This window comes from Pleuronectes platessa, chromosome 11 (genome assembly GCF_947347685.1).
Source record: "Pleuronectes platessa chromosome 11, fPlePla1.1, whole genome shotgun sequence".
In the NCBI taxonomy this organism is placed as follows: Eukaryota; Metazoa; Chordata; class Actinopteri; order Pleuronectiformes; family Pleuronectidae; genus Pleuronectes; species Pleuronectes platessa.
Window position 1 is genome coordinate 25363620 of NC_070636.1, and position 25166 is coordinate 25388785.

Genomic DNA, 25166 nt, shown 5'->3' on the forward strand with positions numbered 1-25166 from the left:
TTATTTGAAGCTTCAAGCTAAGCTACTCTTACCAGCATCAGTAATTCAGACCATCATTGAAGAGTTCCAAGACGTTCATGATGTTGCTCAGCTGCATCTGTTTTCAAAACTCAAAGAGAAATTGTCTGTGCTTGGGTTGCCTAAGAAATGTTATTGACGAGCTCACAAAAGATGATCTATTAAAAAAGGGCATCAACATTTTGTGTACAGATCAGCGTCGCAAGTCAGTGTTTAAAAACAGCCTAAATTATGTTGAACCTCTGCCTTTGTATCTAGGTACAAATGAGTCAGGAAAAGAATGCTTTGCACAATATTTGCCAATAAAGGAAACTCTCGCTTCTCTTTTTGAATCTGAGGCTTTCAAACAGCAATATGAAAAAGCCCATTCTCGACTCTCTTCCCTTGATGTGTTCGAGGATGTATGGGATGGACACAGTACTACTGACAATGAATTACTTAAAACTGAAACATCATCGTTAGCCTTGATTCTTTATCAAGATGCTTTTGAGGTTGTCAATCCGCTAGGATCAGGCTGGAAAAAACACAAGGTACTGGCAGTGTATCTGACACTGGGCAACATTTTGCCCTACAACAGAACAAATATTGATCACATGCAGCTTGTTCTTCTCTGCAGGGAACAAGACTTCAAGTTTTTCAGACAGGAGGTGGTTTTCAGTCCACTCATAAAAGATCTCAAGGATCTAGAGGACAGTGGTATTGTTTTGAGGGATGGCAAAGTTATTAGAGGTTCTGTATGTGCCATAGCCGGAGATAATCTTGGTTCTCATAGTATTGGTGGCTTTCAAGAAAATTTCAGCAGGAGCTCCTTCTTTTGTAGGTTTTGTGATATAGACAGACAAACATTTCAGTTGAGTTCACTGTCCACTGGTTCAAAGAGAACCAAACAGTCATATCAGCAGCATGTATAAGAACTCGGCGCAAGAGACACAGACTCAGTAAAGAAGCAGATGACAAACCTCCTGAGTTCAGGCCAGGTAGTGAGAAGTTAAGTGGTCATGTTGTCCAGAATTGGTGCCTGGTGAGATTTTTGCATCTGTTAATTGAGCAGAGGATCAAGAACCCTTGCGAAAATGGTGTTTGGAAGTTGATTTTGCTCATGAGAGAGATAGTTGCTTATGTATGTTCACCAGCAATTACTGCTGACCAGATTGCCTACTTGAATGTCCTCATTGAGGAATACATCCCGTCCAGAGTGGAGCTGTTTCCACACCATTCCCTTAAACCAAAGCACCATTATCTCTGTCACTATCCTGAGGTTATTCTTCAGTTTGGACCTCTTATCCGTCTTTGGACGTTGAGATTTGAAAGTAAGCATACTTACTTCAAACAGTGTTCAAGAAAACTGCATAACTTCAAGAACCTGTGTGCTACTCTAGCAGAGCGACACCAGCTCCTTCAAGCATACTTAGGTGCTGGCAGTCTTTTCCCTCCTGTCATCCAGGTTAAAAAAGGAACTGAATTATATATTGGTGATTATAATGAGAGCATCAAGGTAGCAACTGCACCATTTAACTTCACACATGACACCACTGTAGCCGCTAATGCTCTCAATGTCAAAGGGACAAATTACAAAAAAGGAATGCATGTTGTTCTAGGACGAGATGATGAGGGCCTTCACATGGGTGAGATTATGTTGATTTTGATCCATCGTAGCGATTTTGTCTACTTTATTGTGGGGAGGCAGTTGGCTGTGGAAATTCCTGTTTTGGTATTCACAGTCTAACAGAGGTAGTCCAGGACTCGAGCTACATGTGTGTCAACCAAGAAGACCTCCTTGATTATTATCCATTAATTGGGTACAAGCTGAATGGCACATCGGTGATTATATTTCACCACTCCCTCCTAGATATATACTAACATGTCAGCTGTCGGGGAGGAAATCAGACAAGCTGTGTTGCTGGTATTACCCAGCCTACAGGAGGACAAACTGCAGTCCCTCCTGAACAACTTAGAACTCATTGGAGAGGAATCAAGAGGTGACCTGCAGTTCATTAAAGAGGAGGATCTCCCGGCCGACATCACACGTATCCAGTGTCGGAGGCTTCTGAACGCCTGGCAAACTGAAGGTATGTGTTAGATTAAAGTTTATAAAGCACTTAAAACAGAAAAGCTAATTGTATGTTAATATTGGCCGATTTTTTTATTGCTGACTGAAACAGGCATCCCTAGTTTGTAGCTCTTAAGTGATGCTAATACAATGTTTTTTCTTTTTCTTGTAGACGAAAAAACATGCGTGACACTGACTACTGTAGATCCTTCGGACATATACTTCAGTACAACTACAGACAATCCTTCTTCTTCCCAATCCACCTCCAGCCATTCAAGCCATTTAAGCGGTAATACCTTCATAGTGACTGTGAATTTAAGTGCCTGGCCAGAAAACTTCAATGTTCCTTGGAACAGAATGTCTCCTGGTATCAAAACCGCCATTGCACAGGAGAAAGGGAAATCTGCTAAGGACCACAGGGAAATGGTACGGATTATCGTTGATGAAATGAGGCTGACTGAATTAAATCCATCAAAATCTCAGTGTCTGACAGTGGCCAAGATGATTGTAAAGCAGCATCCCAGAAGTTTTGCTGATGGGACTGTAATTGGTAGTGGCTACGGATCCCTTTTGACTCAGCTAAAAACCCGAGTAGAACATGTTAATCGTGGAAATGTTCTTATCAGGCGAAGGGAGCCGAAAATTCTCTCAAATCCACCTGCAGACATAGCTAGAGGACCAGCTGACTTATATGGCTGCGTGAGATGGCAGCCTGACTGTCCACCGGGGGAAACTGTAGAGAGTCTCAAAGAGAAGCAGAGGGAAATGATGGACCTTTACTGTGTTGAGGGGCCAGCGGGTGCAGAGAGAGGACATTTGACTCAGTTAATGAAAACAACCTACTACCTACAAAGAAAAAACATCAATGCCATCCCACCCCCTTCAATTACCGAGCTGAAGAATGACTGGCCATATCTTTTCTCACCAAAAGAGCTGTACAGCCACTTCAAATTACTCACAGACATTGACAATGACATCCTGGATAAAATGAACCAGGCTATGGAAGAAAAGGGGAAGCTGATTCTTCAGTTTTTCGAGCAGAAGCCAGCAGGGACTAATGCAGATGAGGTAAAGCGCATCCTCTCGAAGTACAACAGAGAAGAAAACTGTGATCCATGCCCAGTCGTGATCCTCCTGGTCATGTGTTACAACCTTGAGGTTGTGTGGATCTCTCTCTCTCTCTCTCTCTCTCTCTCTCTCTCTCTCTCTCTCTCGTGATGATTGTGTGATGTGTTTCAGGTGTGTCTGTTCGAGTGGATGAGTGGGTGGATGCGTTTCAGGTGTGTCTCTTTGAGTGGATGAGTGGGTGGATGTGTTTACAGGGAGCGGATTGGTTCCAGCCCAAGGATGGAGGTGGATCGTATTTCCAGGATAAGAGGACGGTTCCCAAAGCTCCTGCGGTTCTCTCTCCTCTTGCCACTGCCAGCAGGACCTCCAGCCAGACTCAACTTATGCAGCCTTCTGTAAATTGTTCTTTTGGTAACAGCCCGTTCTTGGTAGGGGTGGGTAGTAGTGATGGCGAGATGAAGCTTCATGAAGCTTGAAGCTTTCCATCCAATTGGTTCGCTCATGGGCCGAAGCTTCATGGTTCTTCATTTGCTCTACTGCGCCATCAAGTGGACATTAAATGCAATGTAATTATAATGAAACCATGGCTTTTGTGTGTGAAGCTTTGAATTGAATAAACGAATTAATGATGTTTGTGATGCCAATACATGTACACGTACAAAATGGATAACAGTTAATTTATTTTTAACAGCTTCTCAACGGTGCTGGGTTTCAGGCGGTTTCATTTTATTTGAAAGGGTTAGGGTTAGGGTTAGGAAATAAAGTTAGGAAATAAATTCATTTTCTCCCTCCAATACTCAGAATATATTGCAAGCAAACGCACAATAAAGTCCCAAGACAAGTAGTGTGGGGAGGAATCCATTGCGTTTCGCGGCCCCTTTTATTTTGAATCGCACACCAAACCCGCAAACCCTTTCCTGAATCAGTGACGTGCTCGGCCGGCTCGCGAGGCTTCGAACGTCATCACATACGTCATCAACACAAGCCTCGATACGCGCTTCATAAAAATCCTTCTCGATTACTCGACACACGCTTCGAAGCCTCGACACGGGAGGACACATCACTAGTGGGTAGCATTTCCGTTCGAACCATGTTTTCTCCTGTTTTGTTGGTGAGGAGTTAGGTCAGTATGATGTCTTTTGTTTTCTTTAATTTTGAATAGGGAAGATTAGGTTGTTTCGCCTTGGGGTTGTTTTCTGTTTGTTATTTTGCTGTAAGCCCACCCTGAAGCAAATGTGTCAATAAATACGAACGGGCTGTTAATTGTTGTGGCTGGTTCTTGGGAGCGTGGCAAGGAGGGGGGGGGGGGAACTATTGTACCATGTTGTGATTATATTTTCCCCTAGACAGGGTCGTAACACATGGCACACTTCAAAGAGAAACCTCAGCTGTAAGTTTGAATAGCTTTTGAAATGATATTGGTATGATATTGTTACCCTCAACAGTTCAGGTGAGGACAATGACTGTAATTTTGTTAATGTCATTAATTTTTTTTTTTTAGGTGTTAGGAACAGCAGCTGACATTGGGAGAATACCGCTTCCTGTCTCTCTGAGACTAATTGTCTTAGGTAGTGTATACAGTTTTTTTTCTGTTGTTGAGCATTGCATAGACCGAGACTATATGAAGGACATGTATTAGTAACAGTTAAACATGTGGATATGTTTATGTGGAAGGCAACAGAAAAAAATAATTTACGCGTCTTTATTTATGTTTAGGTTAAGTGCTCACAGCAGCCAATTGGATGCTGAGCATCGAGGGTCAGGTGGTTGTGCCCCCACATCCCAACTTTGTGGCTGGAATTGCAGCATTGTTCGCAAACTACTACATCTTTAATCGGGTTTACCAGGAGGAGGCACCTTCTACACTGGAATTCATTCAGAGGTAACTGTGCTTGAAGTAGGATTTTTGTGGTTCATTATTATCGTCCAATTCGTTTTTACCTGGACCAACTAGCAAAAGGATTTGGGTTTGAACTGGACTCATGTTGCATGGACATAACCCTGGGCATATAGTCCTTCAATCAGCAAACCGACACAACTAACAAACAACATTTTAAACCACAACAAACATGCCAAAAATATTTTTTGTAATCAACAACATAATACATATTAACTGAATATTTTTAATGATTTTTCCTGCCCATTTTATGGTGCCCTCAGACCACTCCTTACTTTGGAACAATTCTGTGGCTGTGCAGTGGTGTGATATGTAAAAAGGCTCCAGTGTGCGTATCCAGGCTGTTTCATAAACAAAATAGTTCCAATACAATGAGTGATATAAGAGCACTGTGAAGCAGCAAAATACGCTACATATGGTTCAATTGTGAATATAAAAAAATGTTACGTCGGTGTGTTTTGTTTAATGCTATTGTTGTCATGCCAAGCTGGTCAGGAAGTCTCCAATCAGATGACCTGCAGCCTGAGGTTATGTTGATGCAACTATATCACTGCTGGTCAGCTCATATTAAATGGGCAAGTGAGTATCTTGACTTGCCCAACCTGATGGATTATTCTCCCTCTTATATAGGAACTGTTAGCTCAGTTTGATTTCAGATGTTTCATGGGAATCAATCCGACCAAAGACACCAAGACGAAAAAGCTGCTCAGCCACAGAAGTGGGAAGGTGCGTGTAAAGAGGAACAACTCCGTCAGTCCTTATGTCTCCTCTCTTCTCAAGGGATTAATGGACTTTCAATGGCTTTGAGTGTCGAAAAGTCAAATGTTTTCTTCCTCACTATGTGAGTGGACATTGTAATTTTATTTCCAGACACACAGAAAAATGGTATCTTTTATAGCTAGTTAGCTAAAAGTTACATTATACACAATGTGACCTTCTTCTACGTTCTTAATATATTTCTACCAAGTATGTTGTCAGTTCAATAATGATTGTTAATATTATGGTCAATGTGATTTCCAGTGAGTGGCTGGTTTCCTGAAATATTGTCATCTGTTCTGTTAATGTAAGTTTAATCTCTATCTCCGGTTCTGATTTGAAGAAAAGGAGGTTGAGGTTTTTGATGGATACTTTTACCTTGTTGCATCAGTTATAAGTCAAATCAGGTTTATTTAAAGTTTTGTTTTTTTCCGATCAAGGACACCATTTTCTTAAAACGTTGTGAAACTGAAAATACAGTTGAATCAGAAATATTCAACCCCCTAAAGATTTTAAGGATTTATCAATTAAAGTTGACAAAATCTTGCCGGAAAATGCATGATGTAGTATTTGTGTGTAGCAGTATATTTTATTAAGATAGCCATGTCCCAATTATTCAACCCCTATATAATTTGGTTGTTTTTAAAGCTGTCTGAGAGTTTTTTTGTCCTAAAGTTGAGTTGAAACATTATTAAGCCTTTGGGAACTCTATACTGATCCTTCATTTGCTTGAGCTGTGATGCGTATATAAACCCCACCCATGAAGGTATTCAAGGTGAGTTGCAATCATGCAAAGGAGCTTCCACAAAAGCTGAGAGGAAATTATTTCATCACACCTGAAAGGCCTTGGGTAGAAGAAGATTATATTCCAAGAGACACAATTGGGAACATTATAAGGAAGTTTAAAACTGATGGAGCAGCTTCAAACCTGCCTGGCCGTGGAAGAAAGCCCAACATTTCATCAAGGACCCTCAGCAACTTAGTCAGAACAACTCAGATAAACCCCTCTGTGTCACACTGTGAGGTTTGTCTTGTCTTGGGGTTTCTGTCTCATAACTTCCTGTTTTCATTTTGAAATCCTAACTCCTCTCGTTTCAGGTCACTTGCCCTTCCTCATGTGTCACTGATTCCGGATTGTTTCCACCTGTTCCCTTCACCCTCATGTGTTTATAGTCTGCGTCTCCCCTTTGTCCTGTGCCAAAGTGTTTCGTCCTTGTCCACAGTCGTTGTCGTGTTTTGCCTTGAGATTTGATACGCCACGTAAGTTGTTTTCTGTATCCTCCTTGAGAGTGATTTTTCGTTTGTTAAAGTTTTCTAGTTTAGCTTCGTTTTGTGTTCTTTTGTAATCTGTTCTTCTTCCTCCCTTTTGGAGCGATTTATGTTTAGAGAGTTCTGGTTAGTTTGAGGTGCCTCCTGTTTTAGGTGAGCCTTTTTCTTTTGTCCCTTTTTCATAGTTTGGTTTTCCTCCTTCGGGAGCGCTTTTGTTTTCTTACTCTAGCCTTTTGTTTATCATCCTTCGGGAGCGCTTTTGTTTGCTTACTCTAGCCTTTTGTTTATCATCCTTCGGGAGCGATTTATGTTTATAAACCTCTTTCTTTTCCTAGTGTGTATTTTTAATCTTTTAGGGAGTTTTCCCCGCCAGGTCCTAGAAGTATTAAGTAAGTGTTTCATAGCCCAATCATTTGTCACTCATCATAGAGGATCTGAACTCAATAAAGTGTGCTGGTAGGTGTAATCCTCTGCATCTGAGTCCTCATTTCCAGGTCTGACACTCTGTGACTGCAAGACACCTACAGGATGACCTGATGAAGACTGCTACAAGTCCGTCAGTGCTAACTATAAGACGTGCACTGAATAAAAAAAGGACTTCATGGCCGGCTTCAAGACACACTCAGCTCTTGACCACAAGCAACATCAAAAGTCGCCTAGAATATGCAGGAGGAATTTTGATAAGACTACTGAGTTTTGGGTGACAGTTCTATGGACTGATGAAACCAAACTGGAACTGTTTGGACCAGCGGTATGTCTGGCGTGTGAAAGGCCAGGCTTAGGACCAGAAGAATAACATCAAAGATGATGTTCGGCTGTTTTTCTGCGGCAGGAACTAGCAATCTTTATTGTGTGCATGGCATCATGGATTCACAGAAATACCAGGCCATTGTGATGCCTTCTGTTGACAAATTAAACCTTGCTGATCATTGGACTTTCCAGCAAGACAATGATCCAAAGCAAAACCTCCAAGTCCACCAAATCTTGGTTGAGGAAAAGATCCTGGAACGTCCTGGATTGTGGCATTCACAGTCACCAGATTCAAATTTGCTTGAATATCTTTGGTGGGATTTAAGAAGGCATGGAAACCATCAAACATCACTGATCTAGAGGCTTTGGCACATGAAAAATGGGCAAAGATTCGAATCGAGAGGTGTAAGAAGCTTGTCCGCACTAACCGAAAACATTTTTTAGAAGTTATAAAAGCTAGAGGATGCGCCACAAAGTACTGAAGCTGGGGGGTTGAATAATACTGCACATGTGTTGAAAGAGTTACATTTTTCATTTGAACTTCAAAGTTAAGTCAACTTCTTTTGTCAAAATAACAAAAATACACATCAATAAATATCTTTTTTTTTTTTTTTTTGTCCTTTATTGTCATTATCTATCATCCACATCACTATAATATCTATTGAGGTGAGGGGGTTGAATATTTCTGATTGCAACTGTAGCTCCCAATATGCATAATTTGCAAAGCTGCTAATGTGAACAAATTAAATAACTAAAATAATTGTACAACACATTGTATTGTGACATATACAGCTATTTATTGGCAATTTTAGTTGAATACAAGGTAATGTTGTAAATTAGATTACAATTATTTTCTGTAAAAAAAATTGGAATTGCTGTAATTTATATACAACAAAAACCTGTAAATGGTTTCCTGTAATATACTGTTATTGTTTTTACAGTAATTAACAGTACTTTATTGGCAACTTTTTTGCCAGGTATTAACTGTAAATTCTACAGTCAATTCTTTACAGTGTACCATTGCCTGAGAAAGTCCATTAAGGGTGCCCACACCTCTTAAAATTCCTGTGCTTTACCCCTGATTACATAGGTTAGCTTTTCTAATGTAACATACATTGCCATCTCTCTAATCCAAGATTGTGTAGACGATACTTCAGTCTCTCTCCAAGATAAAGCAACCATCCTCCTGGCCTGCAGGAGGCCAAAGTTGATCAGATTCTTACACTTAGAGTTGACAGAAAAGCAATCTGGGTATATCCCTAAAATACAACGTTTTGCTACGCAGGGTATCTGAATACCTGTGATTTTACTTAGACTTTGAACAACCATTTTCCAAAAAGCTACCAGTTTAGGACATTCCTATACACAATGGATCAAAGCACCTTTCTCAGTCGAACATTTCACACAAGTATCTGGAGTGCCAGGGGACCATTTATTAAGTTTCTCAGGGGTTATGTATTTCCTCATTAACCACTTTGTTGTAGAAGTTTCATGCGAGTATTAATGGTTTGTGTTTGAGCTTTTATACAAGCTGTCACCCACTCAGCTTCTTCAATATCTTCCTTAATATCTAAACTCCATGCCCTCCTTTTGTCATGACTAGATTCCTCAATTTGAGACAAGTACTGTATATAATATAGAGATTTGGCGTTTCAACACAATATCCTAAAGGCAGGACAGCGGCGGTTCTTGTGTGTTCTGATGACACTTTGATGAAATGATATTTTTTGATATTACGCAAGTGGAAAAAAGCGGTCCTAAAAATTTGTTTTAAGTGACTATTAAAGGATAAATCAGGATCGAAGATCACTCCCAAGTTCCTGACTGTTTCATTGGAAGCAAGGGCAATGTCGTCTAGCGCAGCTATATCATTAGATAATGTATCTCTAAGGTGTTTGGGGCCAAGTATTATAACCTCTGTTTTGTCTGAGTAAAATAAGAGAAAATTGCGGGTCATCCAGGTTTTTATGTCCTTGAGACATGTTCGAAGTTTATTTAATTGATTACTTTGTTCAGGTTTTATTGACAAATATAACTGGGTGTCATCCACATAGCAGTGGAAATTTACCAAGTGTGTCCTGATAATGTTTCCTAGTGGAAGCATATATAATGAGAATAAAATTGGGCCGAGCACAGAGCCATGTGGAACACCATGGTTAACTTTGGTGCGCACAGATGACTCATCATTAATTTGCACGAATTGGGAGCGATCAGAAAAATACGATTTAAACCAGTTAAGGGCGGTTCCATTAATGTTAATTAACTGTTTGAGTCTTTGTAATAGAATTTGATGGTCAATTGTGTCGAATGCTGCACTGAGATCTAACAGAACGAGGACAGACACAAGTCCCTGATCTGAGGCTATTAAAAGGTCATTAGTGACTTTTGCCAAGGCTGTCTCTGTGCCTTGATTGGCTTTAAACCCCGACTGAAAGTCTTCATATATATTATTTTCCTGGAGAAACTCACACAGCTGATTGGCTACAACTTTTTCTAAGATTTTAGACATGAAGGGGAGATTAGATATTGGCCTGTAATTGGATAAAACCTCTGGGTCTAGAGTGGGTTTTTTGAGTAGGGGTTTGATGACAGCTATTTTAAAAGACTGTGGTACATAACCTGATGATAATGACAGATTGATAATGTTAAGTAACAAACTATCAATTAGGGACAGAGTTTCTTTAAGTAATTTTGTAGGAATGGGATCTAAGATACAGGTTGTTGGTTTAGAACCTGAGATTATTTTGGTAAACTGATCACGGGTGATCAGAGAGAAGCTGTCTAAGTAATGGGTAGGATTCTCAGCCGTTTCTGAGATCTCTGTTGTTGGGAGGGTATTAGTGCCAATTGAGGGCAGGAGATGGTTGATTTTATTTCTAATAGTTTGAATTTTATCATTAAAAAAGGTCATAAAGATATTGCTATTTAGGGATCGAGGAATACTGGGTTCAGTGGAGGTGTGACTCTGTCAGCCTGGCTACAGTGCTGAAGAGAAACCTGGGGTTGTTTCTATTCTCTTCTATTAGTTTTGAATAGCTCTTGCTTTGTGGAGAGCCTTTTTATATTCTTTAACACTATTCTTCCAGTCTATTCGATTTTCAACATGGTTGCTGGTGTTGTGCAATAGTAGTAGTAGATTTGACGTTGGCTAATTATTAATAATCATGAGAAATGATTATTAAAATAATTAAAAATTATAAACCTAGTAATTAAGAATAGTAAAATAATTCATTAGAAATGATACAGTTATCAATTAATAATGGTTAAATAATTAATGAAAACAATAAAATTATCAATTAAGAATGAAACAATCTGTAATTAATGCTTATCGTTGCGGGGCACCACCCTGGTTACAGGGACCAACGAGTCAAACTATAGTTATCAGTCTCAAGTGATAAAAGTTAAATTAATAATCTCAATATTTAATATTAATGATTATATAATAAACAATGAAGGGTTTTAAGATCGAGCACAGGCTATAGTAATCCAGCTGTATTCACATACATATGTACAAATACTTTAATTACAAAAGTATTTATTCAAAAGGGGAAATAAAGTTAATGTTATTTCAATGATTCTTCATTTAACAAACTCCAATATTTCAAAAGAAGGCAACAGCAGCAGCAGCACTTATCACAATGGTCACACATGTAATACTGAGTATCTACTGGTGTGTGTGTGTGGTCGTGTGTGTCTGCCTGTCTGTGTCTCTATGTGTGTGTGTGTGGGTGTGTGTGTCTAAAGAGAAAAGGGAGTGGCTATGGCGTAATGACGAGATCACGTAGTGACGTAGTCTGGCCAGGATCAAGATGTTACGTTCACGTACTTTCAAGATGGAGGTTTATGACCCCGGTGACGACATGAGGTCGAAGACAAGATGGCGGTCGGTCGCCTGTTACACAAAGGAACTTTAGACAAAGAGATTTCTTATCTCCTGGTTCTGGCGCCGAAATGTATTAAGGCTCTTTAAATCTAGAATTTTCTATGCCACATGAAATATGTAAGTGTAGGTCGGGACGTGTGTAAAAACAGGTTTAGGAGAAAAGAGAGAGAGAGAAAGAGACATCAAAAAACATCGTCTGAGACCAGCTACAGTGACTTCACCACTCAGTACACAAATTAGAGTTGTGCACCGATCTTTTAACAGGTTAAGTCTCTGCAAACTTAGTCGGACGATAACAGTGCTGCCGGAGGCTCTCTGTCACGGCGCGAGGCACTTTAAAACATTCGACAATGTAAACAAGGAACCGGAAGTGACGCACCGTTCCCTCGTGTTACACGGCTAAAAACAGATCAGCGATCTACAAACAAACACACTCAAATAAACATGACACGCTAAGTATTTAAACTAGTCTCTGCCCAGACAATAAAGCCTCTTACTGTGACCTCCGCGGTGTTGCTTGCGCGTGGCTCGCGGATTTTCCAGAAGTCCAGTGAATCTCGTGTTGTGTTCCTCGGGGTACATGCGGTCAGCGAATCCCCAGAATTTGGTGAAGACGTCATGGCTTGAGCTGGATAGCGCTGGTTCATCTGTTGCAGCGGCTTCGTGCTGGGACCGGATATGGAGCGAATTCGTCTCTTGCTCTTAGAACGGAATTCGGCCTCATCTCTTCTGCGACAGAATGGTGCTTTGTCCTGCAGGGATTAACAGCTGTAGCGCAGCTGTGGGGATCGTGAAAAGAAAAGTCTGTGATGCTCGGCCGGCGAGCGAGTTCCTGTGCGCGGCCTCTTCAAGTTAAAAACAAAAAGTCCTATCAAAATAAAACGTCGACTGAATAAAGAAATAAAAGAAAATGGAAATGAAACAAACGTTTGTGGTTATTGCCTCCTTTAGCAACTAAAATCATCTAGCTAGACCGGGAACGGTCTATTGACGTCTTCAGAGAGCAGGAAATGGCAGCGATTTTTGGGTTGCCAGGGCTTTTATTAACCTGTGGAGGCCCAGTCTCCTTGAGGTGTGGTCATGGGATGATGCTGGCTTTAAGCCAATTGAGTGTCAGAGGTCAGATCAGAGTGGGAACGGCCAGGAGCAGAGCAGGGGTTTCTGGGAAAACCCCAGGGAGGAAGTTACCACCAATGGAGATGCTATCTCCATGCTTGATCTTAGATGGAAACTTTAGAGCTGGTTCCATCTTGGCTCACAGGCCTTACTTTTACGACTCATTGTGTGGATCCCACCACATGGCCAGTTCAGCAGGGACTCTTGCCCAACACTGGAGGGCCACTTCCTTTCTAGTTTTCTTGATAATTGTTTTAACTCATTTGTCTGGGAATTATACCACGGAGCTAATTTACAATGTTTGACATTTTTCTTTTTTAGAGGCGCTATTGAGTCTAATGTTAATCGTAATGAGTCTGCAGAGCTATCAACGAGGTGGTCGATCTCAATGGACCTCGGGTTTTTAAAGAATTTGTTGTTTATATCTACTGCTAATACGGGTTTAAATGTAATTGGAATTATTTCCTTAAATTTAGCTACAGCACTATCAGGTAGACATCTAAAAAATGAATTTTTTATTAGTGGCATATATTCAGTTATTGAAAAATCAAAGGTTATTAAATTATGGTCTGATAGAACTGGATTGCGCGGAAGTACTGTTAAATTTTCAATTCCGACACCGTACGATAATACCAAGTCAAGTGTGTGGTTACAACAATGAGTAGGTTTGTGCACACACTGACTGAAACCAATAGAGTCTAGTATTGAAATAAATGCTACGCTAAGGCAATCTTTATTACTGTCAACATGAATATTAAAGTCACCAACAATAATAATTTTATCGGTCTTTAGGACTAAGTTTGATAAAAACTCCGGGAATTCCTTTAAAAATTCAGAATAAGCCACCGGAGCACGGTAAACTACAGCAAATATGATTGGCTGTTGGTGGTTCCTAGATTGGTGTGGAAGACTAAGAACCAGACATTCAAATGATTTGTAGCGGAGTTTAGGTTTAGGATTAATTGATAGACTGGAGTTAAAAATGGCCGCAACTCCACCTCCTCGCCCAATTTCTCTGGGAACCCGTGAATTTATATGACTGGGGGAGTAGATTCATTTAGACTGACATATTCATCAGGATGCAGCCACGTCTCAGTAAGGGACAATAAATCTATGTTGTAATCGGAGACTATTTCATTAACTAAAAGAGCCTTTTTTGACAGTGATCTAATGTTTAAAGGATCAATGTGAGAGACATGATCCTACCCTGGGCGATTACAAACCTCCCTTGGCGGTCCTGGATTGTATTAGTAAATTGAAAAGGAATTGTTTTGTGGATAAGAATTAGTACCCCCCTAGCGCAATTGTTATATGTGGCATATATAACTTGACCAGGCCACCTACGTTGTAACTATTATATGAATTTCCTGAAGAAAAATGATTTTAGAATGTAGGTTTTTAAGTCTGTTCATTACCTGTTTCAGGTTAGTTAGCTTATTGAGTCCCCTGACATTCCAGCTTGTAAACCTTAAATCAGACAGTTTTGAACTTTCCATGTTGTTACAACTAGTGCAGTGAGATTGTTAACAGAGTTGACGCAACGACGTGACTGACTTCGAGCACACAGCCACAGCTGCGCTCACTCAAGGAGATTTATTCACTCAACACTCCAATCACATTACAGGTACACACCCACACCAACAATCACAGGTGTCCGTATTCAATTAATAAACAAAACAAAACCAAAACATAATACAAGTGAGAGCACACTGTTAACAGAGATACATGACCATGTTGAGTGTGACAGAAAATAAAGGAATAGAATAAATGAAAACAATAACAACTGAGCAAGACATATAGGAAACACTTAACCTTTGAAATCCCGCCCCCCTCCCCTTACTTAAACTAAACGATGTAAGGGCAAGAACCATTCCACACTAATGAGGAGTGGTTTAACTGTAGGCACTTCCCTCAGACACCCCACATATCCCCCCCCCCCAGCTCTGCATCCCGAACATTCAAACACTTACTGTCCTAGAATGATAAATATGAAGCATAATATTGTAAACGCTTCTTGGTTTGACTGCCTCAGCAGCCTGAGTCAAATAAACGAGCACATCAGCCTATAGTAGGTGCATAAAATAAAGTGTCCACCAAATATGGTAGTAGTAGCTCTGCAAATAATTAAAATAAGTACAAAATGTATATAAAAATAACTTAACGGAACCTGTAATAAGCTACAGTGCACCTATATTGTCCATATCAGACCTTTTGTAGTTACCTATACTCCTCGGCGTTTAGAAATTTAGGAGTTTGGGGAAAAGTTCTCATCTTCTTCTGGTGTGGATAAATGGATGATCTTTCCATTATGTAGAGCCCTCATCTTGCAAGGGCGTAGGGTGAATCCCCGAAAAGTTCCAGCTTCAATGAACTTTTTCCTCGCTGCATTAAATGGGCTCCGTGCTTTCATGGTTTCCACTGATACATCTTGAGCAAAGAAGATTTTGTGACCATCGTGAATGAGCGAGCGTTGTTTGGATGTGTTGAAGACAAACTCACGGTCTTGAAATCGTATGAAACATATGATTACAGCTCTATTCTGATCCGGTCTTGGTCTTGCCAGAGTGCGGTGCGCTCTCTCCAAGGTGAGCGACTTGGCGCCGTCGAGTCCCAACCAGACCGGCAACATGTGCTGGATATAATCAATCATGGGCTGGGTCTTTTCAGCGTTTTCGGGGAGCCCTACCCGCCTTAAGTTCTTCCTCCGGGCACGATTTTCCAGATCTTCAGTCTTGGACTCCAAATAGGCGATGCGTTTAATGGCATCAGTCATCTCCGTTTTCACACTCTGCAGGCCGTCTTCGGTGTCTCCTATGCGCCCTTCGGCCTCCGCGAGCCGCTTAGCATTGGTGGTGATATCTTATTGGAGGTCCGCAAAACTCTTTTGCACAGCATGGACAGAGCTAATCATCACAGCTATGCGTCTCTCCACGTTATCGAGTTTTGCCCCGAACCCATCAAGGGTGCTTATCTTGCTGTTAATCGCGGTGACAGTGGTACGGAGTGACTGTAGCTCTTTTAGCACCTCAGTTAGATCACTCCGTGGGCTGCGCGGCACGTTAGCAACATCGGCTACCGGAGTAGCTTTGAGTTTCTGAGAGCCACGGGATCTGGAGCTGCTCTCACAGTCTTTAAGCGTCGTTTGTTTAGACATCTTTTAGAAGTTATTAGAAGCGTTAATAACTAGGACTTTGCAAACTTTTAGCAGAGCTGTGAGGAGACCCCACTCTAAGCTGCCATCTTGGTCCGCGGCTCCACAGCGCCCCCAAAAGAAGGGTTGTTTATGTTTTGTGGACCATCTGCATGTTAATATTTGTTTATTGCAGGAGGTTCATTTAAGGGACATAGGGGATGCTGCGAAATTCTCAAGGGAGTGGACGAAAGGGGATTCAACCTGGAGTGTGGGAGGGGTCTACTCTACAGGTGTAGGGATATTGTTTGGGGTTAAAGAGATTAGGGTGGAGGATGTTTTCATAATGGTCCAAGGGAGTATAATGGGTGCTGACATCACATGGGGGACAAACAAGCTGAGGGTTGTTGTGGTGTATGGACCACAAACTCAGAGGGAACGACGAGAAATGTTTGAGTTAGTAGAGCCACACCTGGCCACCAATAGGCAGGTAATTGTAGGCAGGGATTTCAATGTGCATTTAGGCAAGGGGGGGGACACCAGCGATATTTACATCTCCCACCTTATGGTTAGACACGGGTTGGTAGATGGGGGGAGGATGGTCAGGACACTGGCAGACGGTCCCACATGGCGTAATTCACGCGGTATGTATAGACGTCTTGACTACGTGTTTGTCTCAAAGTCTATGATGTTGGTATCAGGTCGACTGCTCCCTGTGTTTTTCTCTGACCATGATGGGCTGCTGTTTGAGGTGCGCCTGTGCCTGCCTGTTTTTGGGCGTGGGTACTGGCGCCTAAATATAAGAATACTAGAAGAGGACATGTTCAAACGAAGTTTTGAACTGTTTTTCAAAAAACTTTTAGGACTTAGACCATTGTGTACTGGAGTGATGGAGTGGTGGGAAGTAGCCAAGAAATGGATAAAAATGTTTTGCGATAGTTACTGTAAAAGGAAGGTGAGGTTGGCAAAGATGGAGGTGTTTTTCTTACAGCGCCTCCTCAAGCTCGAGTACAGCAAAGGAAACAGCGGTGGCACAGTAAATCAGCGGGCTTGTGACTCCCTAAAAGCAAAGCTTAGGGAGGTTTTTGAGGGTAGGGCCCGGGCTTACCTGTTGCGAGACGTGTTCCGCTGCTTTCTTCAGCTCAAGACGGGCAGACAGGAAAGGACAGGTACAGACCAACCCCCTGCCTCCTTCACCATTGGCACTAATGGAAGATATCTGTACTACTCGGGCCAGCCACTTTACTGTAGAAAATGCACGGACTTTGGACACACGGCAGAATCCTGCACGCAGGTGAGGTGCAGAAATTGCAAGGGTCAGGGACACAAAATGGGGACTTGCGACAGTCCCAAAAAATGCAATCTTTGTGGATCAGAAGGAAATTTATTTGAGGTCTGCTCCTATTATGCGAGCATTGTAAGGCGACCGATGTGCGAAGATCCTGATGGCTCCTCCCTGAGAGCAATAAACGAGGTAATTTATCAAATGTTTGGTGACAATGAGATTGAGGCAGGTGAGGTCGATCCACCTGAACGAGCACCTCCCCAAGGGGGGAAGAAGGGGGAGGAGACTGCAACCTGAGAGGAGAGCCAACCTGTTACTGAGTGGACCACAGTGGGAAGCAGGGGAGGCAAGGAAAAAAAAGGAGGATTGAGACAGACGCCATGCCCCTGGGAGTGGACAGTGTGTTCAGTGTTCTTTCTGAGGTTGTTAGTCGCAGGAGGAAGGGGAGATGGAGGAGCTGCAGGTGAACAGCAACCAGGAGGTGGAGGTTGCAGCCAGGGTGGATGGGCTGGAGGGTGGAGAACATGGAAAAATGTCAGCGCAGACTGAGGTGACAGACTGTAACGGTAGCATGCCCCCGTCCGGGTGTGTCCTGGTGGAGTCCCTGGCTCCGAACAAGGCCATCTTTGACGGCGATTTTGTTTCTGAGCGGTGCTCGTTGCCTCTAGAGGGTAGCGCTCCCAACTCAGGGCACTCGGTGCCCGAGGAAGAGACACATAGGGAAGGCATTTAAAATTGACTGTGAAATTGAAAATGAGAGAAACACAGCGTTTCTTCTGTGATAGTTTGTTTTTCATTTATGTTCAATCAACTTTTCTTTAGGCCTTTTGCAAGAGGTCCACTTACAAAATGAAGAAGGGAATTTATTCTCAAAAGAGTGGACCAAAGGGGAAGCTAGGCGGAGCATTGGGGTGTCCATTCATCTGGGGTGGGAACACTATGTTGGAATAGTGAAGTCCATGTGGTTGGCAGTTTTTCAGTGGTACAGGGGAGGGTTTTGGTTACAGATATTGACTGGAAGGGAAAGGGGTTAAGAGTACTTAACATATATGCCCACGCTTCTCCAAAGGAGACAAGGGAGCTTTTTCTTAGTCTGGACACTGTTTTCATGACGAACCGCCATGTGGTAATTGGAGGAGACTTCAATTCCCAAAGTGAGGGCAGCAAGGCCGAGGCCAGTTTAATAAATATTGTAAGTATAATTTGGTGGACTCATATAGAAAAGCTAACCCAGACGATCTTGGCTTCACATGGTCAAATAGTAGAGGGGCGAAGAGTAGGATAGATTATATATTTTGTCCGGTAGAATTTCAGGTGACAGGGGCTAAAGTATCACCGTTTTTTTACACAGATCACAACATGCTCTCAGTAAAAACTAACCTCAAAGATGATCAAAAGTCTTAAAGGGTACTGGAAATTAAACAATATTCTAGAGGTCCAGCAGTTTAGGGTATCTTTTAAGTGTTTTCTAAAAGTGAGAGAGGGTATTTTAATGATAATGTCTGTGAATGGTGGGGAAGCACAAAGCTGCCCATAGATACTACACACAGAATTATTCAAAAGAATCAAGGAAAGACGGATTCACATTATACTACCAACTGCAAAAATACATAAACAAATTAATGGAACAGAGAAATGCATGTACACGAATTGATAAAGATTGCTGAAACATTTGCAAAATAAACAGATTACTTTTTCACAACAGAGCAGAGGCCTATAATTTCCGGTGTCTTAGAGAGAAGTGGGAAAGTGACGAAAAGTGTTCCCCCTACTTCTTTAGACAGTCCAAAGCACAGGCGAAGAGGAGGAGTATAGTTTCCGTTTTAAATGATACAGGTGAGGAGATAACGATCCTGATGGTCTTGCTCAAGTTATCTCTAATCGTTTTTCTAAGTTTTTTAGTGCAGAAAAGGTTGACCACATGAAAGGGACAACATTGTAAGATAATATAGAGAGTTTCGTTCCTGAAGATCTGAGAACAGAGTTAGATAAAGATTTTACTTTAGAAGAAATCCTGAGGGCAACCATGTCTTTGAAAAAGGGGCAAGGTGCCAGGAATAGATGGTATCACAAAAGAGTTTTATATAATATTTTGGTCATTGTGCCATGGCTGTTAGTGTTGTTCACTTACCTATGTACATCGGGGATTATTGGGGAATCCATGAGAAGGGGTGATATTCATGCTGTTTAAAAAAGGTGATGTCAACAAAATATCAAACTACAGGCCTCTAAAAATGCTTTGTACAGATTCTAAGATTTTTAGTGAGGTTTTGACGAACCGTTTGGTGTCCGTTCTACCCTTAATCATCGACTCAGATCAGACATGTGTGAGGATTTGTGTAGTTGTTTGTTGTTGTTTTCGTCTCTCCTCCTCCCCTTCTCTGTTTCCCTTGGCAGTTGCTGTGAGCGCTAGGGGCGTGGCTGGTTCCCTGCAGCGGACGAGGCGCACCTGCACTCAATCCCAATCATCCCCACTATAAAGATCTGGTCCGCTCAACAAGCCGGCGCCAGATTATTCCATAGATCTGGGTAGTTGTCTCGCTGATGCTCTCAACCTACACGTCTTGTGTTATATCGTGGACTAATTCCTCTCTCTTGCTTGCTCCACGCAGAACCTCCGTGTGCCTCTTCGCTCGGCTGTCATCCTCGCCTCTCCGTTGATCCTCCAGCCAGCCTGCACCCTGCCGCTCCAGCCTGTACCTGCCTACAGTCAAATAAACTGTTACCTTCTTTTCACTACTTGCTCCTCCGTGTCTGCTTTGGGGTCCGAACACCACCACAAACCCTAACAACATGTGCAGTACCTGGCAGGCAATTGAACTGGAATTTACAAATGCATAGAGATATATTATCTTATTCTCAGGACAGAAATATACCACTGATTGCCCTCAGTCTTGTCCAGGAAAAATCTTTTGACAGAGTTGACCACAAGTTCTGTTCAGGACATTAGAAAAATGTGGCTTCGGTGTTAGATTTAGGAGTTGGTTGAGGATCTTATACACAGAAGTTGGAATCAGAGTTAATGTTAATGTCAACCTTGCTGAGTTTTTTAAGCAACCTAGAGGGGTCAGACAGGGGTGTCCAGCATCAGCCCCCTTGTATGCGCTATTTATTGAAATTCAAGCACTCGTAATCAGAATTTTGTTTTATATTTAGGGTATACAGCTGCCTGGGGGTGAATCCTTGACCACATCCCAGTATGCAGATGACACTGTACTGTACTTAAACAGGATTTTTTTGCCTGCTGGAAGCTATGCGGGTCATCGACATGTTCTCAAGTGCTTCTGGTTCTAAAATCAATACACGAAAATCCCAGATTAAATGGAAGGACAGAGTTGATAACCCTTTAGGGCTCTCTCCGTGTGCAGGGCCAATGACATGGGCATATCCTTTGGAAATAACTGATAAAGAAACTAATTAGGAGACAAAATTGGATAAAGTGCTGACATTTTTTGTCAGCACTTTACAGAGCAGTCTGGCCATACAGCGGCAGGCTGTTCCGGAGCATGCTGCCATTCTTGTGGCCAAAGATTGCACGGGGCCCAAGGCCTGTCATGGATGTGGTGGACTGGGCCACCTGTACCGCAACTGTCCTAGCCGAAGTAGGACCTTCGCGGAAGTGGCCAGTCCACTGGAGAGCCGGAAAAAGCCAAGGATCCAGGAAAGGGACCCGTGCCTGCAGGGAATGGCTCAAGCACACCAGTACAGGCAGAGCCAGCTACTGATCTTTCTAAGGTGGAACAACTGGCAGTGCACCTGGGCATAGCAAAGCCCAGGTGCCCTGTGACAACACAGGGATTTTTTTCTCCCGTCACCCCAGGTCCAGCCACCTTCAAGGTCAAGAAGGGGGCATGGAAAGGATCGCAGGCTTTTGGAGAAGGGAAGCCAATTAGAAGCCATAGCAGAAAGTCAAAGGGGGAAGGCAACAGGGCAGAGGGACAGGACCAAGAGAAGGTAGTTGGTGGTGGGATGGTTTGTTGTGTAGGACAGCAAAGAAGGGCTGCAGAGGAGGGAGGACATCAGAAGGTGGTAACTAAGGGCAGAAGGGGGTAACTAAGGGCTAGGTGAGAGTGGAGCGGCTACGGAGCAGATTGGAGGAACCCTGCTCGCCATAGGTTTGGGGCTGGAGCTGGATTAACCTCCAGACCTGCTCAATATACCATCCCCTTTGGGTGAGGATGCATTTGAGGGACCCAACAGGCCATCAACATCGCCTAACCCAGAGCCCTTTTCCTGGGCGGACCAGTTGGACAGTGAGGACCTCTACTTGCAATCAGGAGTTGTTTGTTTAGATTTGGTAAAAGAACAAATAATAATGGCTGCAGTTAATATTCTTTCGTTAAATGTAAGGAATGAGGGACAGGTATTGATGCGATAGGTATTGTAAAAGATGGTGAGGTTGGCAAAGAAGGAAATGCTTAGCTTTCAGCGCCTCCTCGAGCTTGAGTACAGCCAAGGAAACTGCAGCAGCACTGTAAATCAGCGGGCTTGTGATTCCCTTAAAGCTTTAGGAGGTCTTTGAATTTAGGGCCCAGGCTTACCTGGCACGAGACATGCTCCGCCTTTTTCTTCAGCTCAATATGAAAGAGATGAAAAGACAGGTACAGACCGGGATCAGGGACAAGCAGGGCAGGGTTGTGTCGGAAGCAGGTGAGATGGTGAGTGCCGCTACTGACCACTACCACACTACTCACCCTCAAAGAGCTCGAGGGTGTCCTCTGTAAAACGAACAGGCGGCAGGATTGTCTGTGGAGTTTTATCTCAGTTTCTGTGAGATTCTCGGGTCATTAGTGTTGGAGGTGATGTCCGCAGTACTTCGCAAAGGTGCAATGGGAAGGTCTATGGCTACAGGAGTGATCTTTTCTCTGTTTAAAAAGGGGGATGGCGCCGACCTCTGGAACTGGCGGCCACTGACCATGCTGGGTGTTGATTATAAACTTCTGGCAAAGGTCCTAGCCGAGTCGTCTGGCCACCAAACACATGGTGTGGCGGGGCGATTGGTGAAATGGAATCTACAGCTCATACGAGACACTGCCGCTTGGGCGAAAGACATACACCTGCCACTTATGGTTGTTGGTCTCGACCAGGCAAAGGCTTTTGACAGGGTTCACTGGGGCTTTATGTTTAGGGTATTGGAAAGGTTAGGCTTTAGCAAGGTTTTTGTCGGATGGTTTCGCACATTATACACAGGTGTGGGGAGCACAGTGTCAGTCAACTGTCGTTTAGGGAAATTTTTCAGGTTGCATTCAAGGGTGCCCACTCTCACCACTGCGCTACATCCCTTAAATAGAGCCCCTGGCGGCAGCCATTCAGGCTGACCCGGAGGTAAAAGGTCTCCTGGTTCCCGGCAGCAGAAGCCTACGGGTCAAGCACACCACTCTGCTGCTGGAAAGTGACACATGCCGGATCCCATGCCTTGGAGATTTTCCAGAACTTTGCTCGGGTATCTGGAGCAAAACTGAATCGTGCCAATTCCTCTGTCAAATTCTTCGGGCGCTAGAAAGAAAGGACGGAGGTACCGGGAGGGCTGTTGCTTTGGACACAATCACTGAAGTTACTAGGGGTCAGCTTTGAGACAGCCCCCAGTGCCACGATCAACTTGAGCAGGCGAAATTCAGCAGTCCAGAAGAAGTTTGCGCTCTGGAAGAGCAGGTGCCTTAATTTTAAAGGGAAGGTACTTGTTCTAAAGGTAGACGTTCTGCCATCCCTCCTATATTTGGCATACATATACCCACTGCCAGTCAGTATGAGAAGACTTTTCATGCACCTCGTGTTCGGATTCGTATGGAGTGAGAGATACAAATACGTGGCGAGGGCTCGCATGCTGGCTGGTATCGAAGCAGGAGGGAGGGATGTGCCAAACCTCCCGCTGAAGCTGGACTGCATTTTTGTTTTGTCTTTGTGCAGAGAAATATCCTTTCCGATAGAGCATCCCTCAGGCTCTATTTCGCATACCAAGCCAGGGGGTTGATGGTCTCGAGCAACTTGGCACCCAGGGTGGAGCAGCAGCCAGGTGGATGCGGGCTAATCCTGAGGCCTCCGGTGATCACAGAGCCCTCTACAGAGAGGTCAGTCAGGTAGTGGTTGCACCTCCAGTGGTGGGGACCCCGACAAAGATTTGGTGGGGTAACCAGACGCGGGAGCTAGACAACAGACTCAAAGACCTAAATTGGTTATGCCTGCTAGTGCGTGGAACCATATAACGTAGCCCTCGGACAACGGTCAGGCATGTCATGTGGGACTGCAAGGGTAGTATGGGGTCAAGTGGGTAGTATGGGGTCAAGTGGGAACGGCTAGGACAGGTAGTCCCAGGATTTAATCTGTTCGGGGCCAGGGTTGAAAGAGGGTTAGGTTCAGGGGGAAACATGCAGCCTTAGAGAGGTGGAAAGGAGGGTTTGGGTGGGTATGGTGAACTAAGAGGGAAGGCACAAGAAGTTCTTTGAGCTCTACCTGCAAATGGGCACATTTGGGCCGAAGGTTTTATTAAGGGATGATCATACGTGATGTTTGATTTGTATTGAACTGATGAAAGTTTTTTTGTAATGAAAAATAAATGATGAAATAAAAATGAAAATCTGTTCTTATCAGGTTAATATCTGATATGTCCTCTATATGAGGCAGATTTTTGGCAAGAGGAGCAGAAATTTGGAGCTTGCTTCTTTCTCTCCCTGCATTGACCAAGCATTGCAGTGCCGCTTGGAACGGTGCACTCTGTTCTTACCTTGTAGAAAAGCAAACACTCAAACAATTGTCAAGTTTCAAAAGTGAAGTCTACACTGTGTCAATGAAACTGAGGGAATGGCCTGGCAGAGTTTGACAAGTGTGCGAAACTGCTCAGATGACTCACTGCCTTGTGACGTGACCATGCACGGCTCTGCACTGGGTCACAATGAGCTTAAACTGGATTCCAAATTGAGTTAGAAGCTTTTGTCAAGATTGAAAACTTGTTTTCACTCAAGACCTTCTGGAGGACTTGGTGAGAAACCAGAGTCAGCATTTTGGACCCAATGTAAGTGGTTCAGGGATGTATCGCTTAAACAGGCTTAAAAGCCAAACAGAGTAGTCAGGGAAGGAGGTAATAAAGACGTGTACAATTTTGGTTGACAGATGGGGGCGGGTTGGGAATGTTGCATACAACCCTTGTTTGCAGCTCCTATAGATCTGCATTAGGTGTTAATAGCACATCTCATACAGAAACACCTTGGACAGGCAGGCTCTGATCTTTGTGGCAGCCTTTACAGCAGCATCTGCTCTCGCATTCCATTGTGAAATTGAGTCAAGATCTTAGTATGTGCTCCACCTATGTAGATAGTAATCAGTTTGGGTAAAAACACAGCATCAAGCAGAGCAGCAACCAAAGTATAATGAGTAATACCGGGTCCATACAGTGTAGGGAAGAGAGTAGCAGGGTTAAGAACAGTGCATCTTTTAATAGTGATGTTTTGCATTTCAGGCAATCCTGCTTCATTTGTTTTTTCTACAGGAAAAATAGGTCTACGAATAGGAGATTTTTCACATGGAACTATCACTCCAGCTAGAAAAAGAGATTCAAAAACTGTTTAATACCTTCCACTGCTTCCTTTTTCAACAGATATTGATTCTGACATATCACTATGTTTTATCACTATTGGGTCTGCTTGCTGATCAGACCCACATATTTGTGCTCAGCCCACAAACATGATGGTACCCATTTCAACTCAGGAATGTCATTGATGTTTACAACGTAACTGAATCCTTCATCAATTATCTCAAAAGATTTTCCTACTTGTGGTGTATGTCTAACATTGATAAAGTCTATATTAGGAATGACTCCAACACTCCTAATGTTGGGGTTGGGTTAAGCAGGTGGACCCAGAAGCAGAGCTTTAAACAAAAAGTTTCCTAGGAAAATATCAAACAGTAGTGATGTTTCCTACTGTGTCGAGGCTTCGAAGAGTGTGTTGA

At 42.9% G+C, this 25166-nt stretch overlaps 1 protein-coding gene and 1 non-coding gene across 2 annotated transcripts; both read left to right on the forward strand.

Moving 5' to 3' along the window:
* The first annotated feature begins 1879 nt into the window (after positions 1-1879).
* On the forward strand, positions 1880-15814 carry LOC128450381 (uncharacterized). Its single transcript, XM_053433791.1, has 3 exons — positions 1880-2087; positions 2241-3136; positions 15602-15814. The coding sequence occupies exons 1-3, from the start codon at positions 1880-1882 to the stop codon at positions 15812-15814; spliced, it is 1317 nt and encodes a 438-aa protein (XP_053289766.1).
* Positions 15815-23750: 7936 nt separating this feature from the next.
* LOC128451972 (U2 spliceosomal RNA) lies at positions 23751-23937 on the forward strand. The gene has a single exon (XR_008340484.1). It is a non-coding gene; the product is annotated as a U2 spliceosomal RNA (small nuclear RNA).
* Positions 23938-25166: the final 1229 nt, after the last annotated feature.

Coding starts and splice junctions, on each gene's coding strand:
- LOC128450381 (XM_053433791.1), top strand. CDS start 1,880: ATGTCAGCTGTCGGGGAGGAAATCAGACAAGCTGTGTTGCTGGTATTA. Junction 2,088..2,240: donor GAACGCCTGGCAAACTGAAG/GTATGTGTTAGA, acceptor TTTTTCTTGTAG/ACGAAAAAACATGCGTGACA. Junction 3,137..15,601: donor CAGGGACTAATGCAGATGAG/GTAAAGCGCATC, acceptor CACACTCTGCAG/GCCGTCTTCGGTGTCTCCTA.